At 60.3% G+C, this 8,493-nt stretch overlaps 1 protein-coding gene across 1 annotated transcript; it reads left to right on the top strand.

Annotated features, from left to right (window-relative positions):
- The first annotated feature begins 1,898 nt into the window (after window positions 1–1,898).
- KCNK16 (potassium two pore domain channel subfamily K member 16) lies at window positions 1,899–7,801 on the top strand. Its single transcript, XM_004460286.2, is given in 7 exon segments — window positions 1,899–2,111; window positions 5,014–5,128; window positions 6,069–6,235; window positions 7,041–7,206; window positions 7,557–7,592; window positions 7,595–7,615; window positions 7,618–7,801. Coding segments are annotated over 7 exon segments (879 nt in total). The 3' UTR covers window positions 7,779–7,801.
- Window positions 7,802–8,493: the final 692 nt, after the last annotated feature.

Raw genomic sequence — 8,493 nt, 5'->3', positions numbered from 1 at the left:
CACGTCCCCATCTCAGGGACTGCTCCTGGGAAACTCAGCCTAAGACGGTGGGAAACAGGGACTACCACACTGACTCAGACCAGTCACACACCACTGCCTGGAGCTGACATGCACAAAACTGGGATTCTGGGAGCAGATGTAGCTCAAGGAGTTGAGCACCTGCTTCCCAGGTATGAGATCCCAGGTTCAATCCCTGGTACCTCCTAACAACAAGACACAAGCAAACAACTTGGGGAAGCCAGTGTTGCTCAGTGGTTGAGCGCCGGCTTCCCACATAGGAGTTCCCACGCTCAATCTCCAGCCCCAGCACCTGAAAAAAAAAAACAGTAACAAAATAAACTGGGATTCTGTTAGCCAGGAGGGAGGGAAAGGACACTGGGCAGGCCACTAAGTGCCTGCCACCCATAGCTCGTTACAGGAAACATCAGAAAACATGAGCAGAGAAATCAGAACCCTCAAAACTGCTGGCGGGGAGGGGAAATGATGCAACCACTTTGGAAAACAGTCTGCCAGTTTTGAAAAATTAAACATACAGTTACCATTTGACCCAGCAATTCCACTGCTGGGTGTATATCCAAGAAAAATGAAAATATGTCCACACAAAAACCTGGATGCAAATGCTCATAGCAGCATTACTCATTAGAGCCAAAAAAGAGAAACAAAGGTCCATCACCTGATGAAAGGATAAATTAATGTGGTGTATCCATTCCATGGATGTTAGCTGGCCAAAAAAAGGAATGAAGAATTGATACATATTATGACATGGATGAACTTTGAAAATATTATACTAAGTGAAAGAAGCCAGACCAAAAAGAACGTCACATACTGTACGATTCCATTTATATGAAAAGTCCATAAGAAGGAAATCCAGAGGTAGATTAGTGTTGCAAGGGGTAGGAGCGTAGAAAAGCGGGGGGAGTTGCTAACGGACCCAGGGTATCTTTTTGAGGTGATGAAAATATTCCAAAATTGATTGTGGTGAAGACTTCAAAGCTCTTAAGAACACACTAAAAACCAATGAGTTGTGCACTTTAAATAGATGAATCGTATGGTATGTGAATTATATCTCAATAAAGTTTTTACAAATACTACACACATACGCCCACACGAGCAAAGAAGAGAAAGAAAGGAATTCCACCCGCCCAAAAAGAGCCACTTTTAACGCTCAGGACCAGCTTCTTTTTATTCACACATAAATCTCACCAACATCATCTCATCCTCTGAAGAGAACCTACTGAAGGACTTCGAGCAAGGCAAATTAGCCGCAAAAGTCGGGGGCAAATGCACCCCATTTGTTAGGCGCCTCAACCCTGAGGCTTTGCTGCGTGAACTGTCACCTGTCTGTTGGCTTTGCCCTGATTCGTCACGTAGTAGATTCATCCTCGGGTTCCCCTCAGAGGCAGGTCAATTCTCCTGGCCCCGTTTCGTAGCCAAGACGACTGAGCAGAAGGCTTACTCACCCCCATTCTGATTTCTTCCCACTTGCTAAGCTTGGGGGCTTGAAGTCTTTAGAGCGCAGAAGCTGGGGGCGCCACGGGAGCCATCCGGCCTGGCAGAGAGGTGGGCTTCTCCGCTCTGGCCGGGAAACACCCACCCAACCTGGAGGCGGAAGATGAAACGCAATGACCTAGGAGGACCGCAGAGGTGTCTTTGAGGGTCCAAGCTGCTGACCGGCTGCTGTCCATGAAAAAAAAAGGGAGGAAAAAAAAAAAAGGGCCAGGGTGGGGGCTGACATGCCTGTTTGCCCTCGTGGCACTTAGTGCAGCCGAGCTGAGCCGCGCTGTTCAAACAGACTCCCCAGCATGCGGGCACCTGGGCGAGGGGGGCGAGGGGGGCCAGGAGGGCGGGAGGCTGGCGGCCCCAGCCGGCCCCTCGGCCGGGCGCAGTCCTGCCCCGCCATGCCCGGCGCCGGGCTCGGCAGCCGCTGGGGAGGCCGGGCGCTGCCCCTGCTGCTGGTCTATGTCTGCTACCTGCTGCTGGGCGCCGCCGTCTTCCAGCTGCTGGAGAGGCAGGCCGAGGCGCAGTCCAGGGACCAGTTTCAGTTTGAGAAGCTGCACTTCCTGGAGAACTACACCTGCCTGGACCAGCGCGCCCTGGAGCAGTTTGTGCAGGTGAAGGGCAGCCGATGCGGGAGTGGGGCCGAGAGACATGGGGAGGTGGGCAGGAAAAGGGTTCTCGCGGAGGGGTCCAGAGCCCTTGTTAGAAGCAGAGTGTGTTGTGGTAGGAACAGGGAATCAGGTGGGACCCAGTCCTAGATCATAACTGGATGATTGTGTGACCTTGCACAAGTCACTTAACCTCTCTGGGCCCAGATATCCTCATCTATAAGGTGAAGAGAATAATCATATCTGTGCTGCAGATATTTGACAGCAGATGTAAAACCATTCTCCAAACCGTCACTTGCTGCATTAACGTTAATTGTGCCGTTGCCATCAACTCTGCCGAGATTTCCTTCTCCCACACCTCTGCAGTTCCCCTAGGCCAGCTCCAGGGCCACTCTGCCTTCTGCCCTCCCCCCTCATCTCTATTCCACGTGCTGAGCAGACTCTGAAGGCCATGGGTGGGAGACACGGGTAAACGCCAGAAGCAGCCACCATGCTGGCCGACCCCAGTCCAGGGGCCGGCGGGGGCTGGGTTCTGCCGGTGCTGGGTCCGTGGGTGCTCCTTCTGGTGGCAGAGTGGGTCCCCCTCTCCCTGGGTCCCGAATGCACAGACACTGGGGCCTCCAGGTCCTGGGGTTTCCTGGCCCAGCCCTCCCTCTATCAAAACCAGGGCACCCCCGGGCGCCACGGGGGAAAGTGGATGCATTCGAGACCAGGAAATCGAGCAAATGGCATCCCCGCTGCAAAGGAACAACCCAAACGCAGAATCAGCAAAATGTTAGCTGGCATTTATTGAGCATTTCCAACATGCCTAAGACAGCGGGATGTCGTGACGAGCTCAGGCCAAGCATGCTCCGTCGCCGGGGCCGGCGTTTTGCAGGTGTTTTCTCGTAACTATCTCCAGTCTGTCGATGGGAACTGAGGCACAGAGAGGTCACATATGTTGGTCGAGGTTGCACAGCTAGTGGTAGAAACAGAACTCGCACCCAGGCCTTCTGGCTCCGGAGCCCCTGTTCTTCACCACCTAAATTTAGCACAAGTGTTGGCGAAAGGCTACAACCCAGAGAAGCAGCTCTCAAAGTGTGCAAATTCTCCAGCCCCCTCCCCAGATCTACAGAATCAGAAGCTCCGGGGGTGGGGGCCCCCGCCTGTGTTAAAGAGCCCTCCGGGTGACGCTGGATATCCCCCCACACACACCCCCTCGAGAATGAAAACAGCTGGCCTAGAAGAGGAGGGCTGCGCGGTCAGAGAGGGCCTTCCCAGAACGGCAGGCACCCGCTCGGCTGCAGGAAACGAGGCTGCGGCTCCGGCTTCGCTTCCCGGCTCCCCAGCAGGCAGCGTCTGCCAAGGTCAGGGCCACGGGAGCAGGCCAGGGCTGAGCAGGGCAGGCAGGCAGAGGCCTGGGGCCCGTGATACCTCCTCCGTCAGCCCGGGTCAGAGGCGAAACCAGGAGCCACAGGGTAAACCGAGGAGGGAGCAGGCCTGGCTCCAGCTCGGAGGGTCCCAGGAAGGGGAAGAGGCCTCCGGGCTCCCTGGGGGGCTCTGCTGGACCCCCGGGGCCTCCCCAGGGCAGCCAGGCCAGCCCCGGCCCTGACTCTTCAGGCTCAGGAGAGGCTCTTACTTGCCAGGGGAAGTCGAGGCAAGAGGCCGAAGAAGGCGGGGGCAAAATTATGGGGAGAACACACACCACTATTAAAAATCACAAGACGAAAGCTAGGAATGTTATCAAAAAGTGACCCCGCGAGGAAGCAAGGCCTTGCCCAGGTTCACGGGGCCAGTAAGCAGGACGCCCCCTCCACCGTCTGTGGATTCTTCAAGAGGAAAACGCTGTGGCCACCCCTTCGCCGCCCCCCGCCCCACTCAGGGCCCTGGCCGACTTGAAGGTCCTCCGTGGGCAGTGGGGGGCGGGGGTCTGCCCTGGAGGCCACCAGGACAGGGCAAGCGCTGCTCGCGGAGGGCGAGGGTCTCCAGGGAGGGGCCGTGTTAGGCATGTTCGGCCCTGGCCGGTCTGGGTGTGTGGGAAAGAGAGGGAGGCCAAAGTCCACATGCGAGAGGCCAGCTCCTGCCAGAGTGAGGAGAAGCAGAAGGCCCGGGGGGGGGGGGGGGGCGCCCCGGCCTGCCCAGCCCACCCCCACCCCGGCCCGGCAGCGGGAAACGGTTCCCAGAGGAACGAGGCAGGAGCCCCCCACCGCCCACCGCCTCCGCCGGCCGCGCCTCTGGGTCCTGCGAAGGGGCACGTTTGTGCGGCTGCCCCAGACAGTGCACAGCTGAGGGACGGAGGAGGGGGCTCACCCACCCCCCAGGAGGGGGGCCCCGGGCAGCGGAAGGTCAGGTCCCGTCCACACACACCTCCAAAGCACGAGCACACAGCCCCACACGGCACCCCTCCACTTGGCACCCGCCTGCAACACGCCCCAAGCGCGCCGCACACACACCCCCCTTTCCTTAGCCTCTGCTGGCAGGGGCCGGGGCGCACTAGAGGGCAGCAACGAGCATCCCCCACCCCCACCCCCCACCTCCACAGCTCCAGGGGCCCTTCTGGAAGCTTCCAACCTGAAGTCTTCCCGTTGTTCTTACAATCCATTGCATCTCCCCCCTCAGGGCCTCTTGCAGCACCCCCCACCTAGATGCTCCCTTAGCACCCTCCCCCCCACCTCCTAGGGCCCAAGGCCCTCCACCACCCACACCGCAGTGAACCCTGACCAGGGGCTCAGACGTGGGGTCCAATGACCTCGGCCAAGTCACTGGGCCACTCTGAGCCTCAGTTTCCTCATCCATGAAATGGAAATAATACTATCCAAGGGTATCATTAAACGAGATGACACGGAAGCACGCTGCCCAGAGCCTGGCCAACAACCAGTGCTAGTAACTCTAGTTTCCTCTTCCTCCCCTGCTGTGTCACCCCACACAGGTCGTCATGGAAGCCTGGGTGAAGGGCGTGAACCCCAAAGGCAACTCCACCAACCCCAGCAACTGGGACTTCGGCAGCAGCTTCTTCTTTGCAGGCACAGTGGTCACGACCATAGGTAAAGGGGTAGTGAAGGGGGCCCCCGAAGCCCCTGCCTCGATTTGGGCTCCCCAAAAGCAGGTGCTGTGGCAAGGAGTGCAGGACTTTCAGGCAGGACAGTGGGGAGATGCCAACAAAACGTGCCTCAAAGAGGAGGGTGCCGGAGAGGGAGCCTGAGCTTGCTCGGAACAGCCCCACTGAGGGACAGGAAAGCGGGGGGTGTACTGGCTCCTGCCCTCACTGACGAGGGCTGACCCCTGACCTGCACTAACTCTCCAGCTTTTTGGACCTGCCCCCCAAGGAGCACACATGCTCCTACGGCCAGAAAAAGCCCTCAGGTAGAGATGCGGGGGTGTCAGCTGTGTGTCCTGAATGGTCCACCAAAGCTGCAGGAGATATAAGGGGTGTCCCCAGGGTGCACCCCCTAGCCAGAAATCCCACTCTACCTCACTCCCCAAGGAAACTCCCAGAGCCCTGCCGACCCCAGGTCTCCCCATCCACTCAATTAAATCCAAAACCTTGCACCTGCCGTGAGCTCAGCTCGCAGGCCAGGCAGCTGGTGGCGTGGGGACGGGGGAAGCAAACCTGGGGCAGACGGGCCCAGGTCAGCCCTCGAGGGGCTTCGGATCCAATAGAGAGCGATGAGATGAATGCACTAAAACGTAGGCAATGCAGATAACCAGGAAAGATACAAAGCACGACGGGAAATCACACCAGTGGGGAGAAGGGAGGTGGCAGTCAGGGAGGGCTTCATGGAGGGAGTGGCACCTGAGCCCGGCCTTCTAAGATGAGCTGGATTCTTATAAACAGAAATCATTCCAGCGGAGGGCAGGGAGAGTGTGCCCGGGAACAGGGCAGCCCCCCTCGTCCCCGGGAGGTGGTGCGCGGCCAGGCTCCAGCAGAGGGGAGGAAGTTCTGAGCGCCCCCTGCCTCACGTTTGCACGCTCCTCGCGCGGCAGGGTACGGGAACCTCGCGCCCAGCACCGAGGCCGGCCAGGTGTTCTGCGTCTTCTACGCCCTGGTGGGCATCCCGCTCAACGTGATCTTCCTCAACCACCTGGGCACGGGGCTGCGCACCCACCTGGCCGCCCTCGAGAGGTGGGAGGACCAGCCCAGGCGCCCCCAGGTACGCGGCTGGGGCGGAGTGGGCCGCACCTCAAGGGGGTCACTGCGTCAGAGGCGGGCACGCCAGCGTCGGGGCCACAGACCTCTGCACAAGACGGGACAGGATGGGATGGGGCGGAGGGAGAAGCCAAACCGCCTTGCAGGCCGAGGACTCAGGCACCCCACGAGCAGCTCTGCGGCGTGCCTGCTCTCGGGGTAAGCCCGCAGGGACCGAGACAGCCAGCCTTCCTTCCGCTGCCTCTGCCAGGCGGCGTGGGCCTCCCCGAGAAGGGCGTACCCTGGCGCGACGGGGTTCTCTGACATGCACCCTAAAGGAGCTGACAGCCGGTCAGCAAATCCTTCCATGGAGGGCGCGCGGGCGGCGCGTCTCCCTGCCCCCCACCAATGCCCACCCCCTCTCCTGTGTGCAAAAACAAGCTCCGCGCCACCCGGCACGGCCCAATGCCCGCTCCCCTTGACCGGCCCCTTGCGAGGTCCGAGGCGGGCTGGAAGAGCAGAGGTGCAAAGGATTCTGGGACGGTTCAGTGACAGACCTCCACTCCAGACCCGAGACCCCAGGGGGCTGTGCAGGCACGACCCCCAAGCCTGCAGGGGTCTCCCGAGCCCTTCCACCAGTAACGCGATCCCTCTGCTCAGGTATCTCCCCGGCCTGGCCAAGACGGCGCCCATGTGGGTCCAATCCCACCCCAAAGGCGCGCGGGGCAGAGAAGGGACCTGGCTGGGGGCCCTGCTCCCGAGTGTCCCCTGACCCCACCTCCCCTCCCGGGGCTCCGAGGCCGCTCAGCAGTGTCTCCCCTCCCTCTCAGCCGCTGCAGGTCCTGGGGCCTGGCCCTCTTCCTGGCCTGGGGACGCTGGTCCTTCTCGTCTTCCCGCCCATGATCTTCAGCCACGTGGAGGGCTGGAGCTTCGGCGAGGGCTTCTACTTCGCCTTCATCACTCTTAGCACCATCGGCTTCGGGGACTACGTCGTTGGTACGGGGCGGTCACGCACCTCGGAGTGGAGGACCCGGGGTGGGGGGGTGGTTGGGAGCAAGGGGTGGGGGCGATGTCAGCTGGAATAACTGTTGAGGGTCAGAGAGGCCCTGGTTATTCCGGGGGAGACAAGGGATGTCCGGGGCTGCTCTGATCCTCAGGGGCATCTCAGACGGATTTGGTCTGGACACACAGCCATTTCTCCAGGGCACCTCCGCTGCTGATCCTCGGTAGCCAGGGCCTCTGGGGAGGAGAGCATGGGCGTGCTGGGCAGTGCGGCCCGTTTGGAGCCTGGGTGGTGGCGGTGCCCTCTGACCCCAGGCACTCACCCCAGTCCCCCACCCTGCCAGGCATGGACCCCTCCAAGCACTACGTCTCGGTGTACCGAGCCTGGCGGCCATCTGGATCCTCCTGGGCTGGCGTGGCTGGCCGTGGTCCTCCCGCTGGGGCCCCTGCTTCTGCACAGGTGCTCCCAGCTCTGGCTGCTCAGCAGGGGCCTCCGCCTCAAGGAAGGGGGAGTCCCTGGGACTGACGGGCTCCCCAGACCTCAGAAGATCCCTGTCGCCTCCTGAGGCCCCAGTAGCCTCTCCCAGCTTCCCCCACTGCCTCTGGATTTTCTGCTTTGCCTTCTCCTTCTTTCACCTGCTCCCTGCCCAGCCCAGGCTGGTCTCGGAGCTCTCTGGAGAGAGAAAGGAGTCTGGCGGGTCCCAGGAAGTCACAGAGAGTGGACACCGAGACAGGACCAAACACAGATGTGCAAAGAGCAAGCTGAGAATGCTGGGCCCAGGCTTCGGTCCCTTTCCCCTCCAGAGGGCCTGGTAAAGATGGATCTAGTCGTAGGTCACTGTGGCCACATCTCCATCGCCCTCCCTGCCCACCCCCAGGAGACCTCATACAGGACAGCAACTAAGGGTGGCCTTATTTTTGCTTCGTTTGATATGCGCGCAATGAGCATTTGGCTAGATCCCTCTATTTGCCAGCCACTGTGCTGGGCTCTGGGGAACGAAAGTGACAGCTCCTGCCCTTGATGTGTCCTTGGTCAGATGGAAAGGCTGGACTGGTAGAGTGGCAACCCACAACTGCGTCTGCAATGGGCAGCCCGGGGTATGGCGGAGGTCCACGGGAGCGGCTGGCAGGAGGGTCAAGGAGAGGCGCGGCTGGGCAGGGACTCTGAGCAATCTTGGTACAAACAGGGCACCCGCCTGCAGGAGGGGCTCAGCCTGGGGGGGAGCCAAGTTGCCTCTCAAAGCTTGCCGGCTCCCCTTGCCTAGAGTTCTAGAGCTTCCC

This window comes from Dasypus novemcinctus, chromosome 11 (genome assembly GCF_030445035.2).
Source record: "Dasypus novemcinctus isolate mDasNov1 chromosome 11, mDasNov1.1.hap2, whole genome shotgun sequence".
Lineage (NCBI taxonomy): Eukaryota > Metazoa > Chordata > Mammalia > Cingulata > Dasypodidae > Dasypus > Dasypus novemcinctus.
Note: the sequence above shows the minus strand (reverse complement) of the source record. Positions and strands in the feature narration are given on the sequence as shown.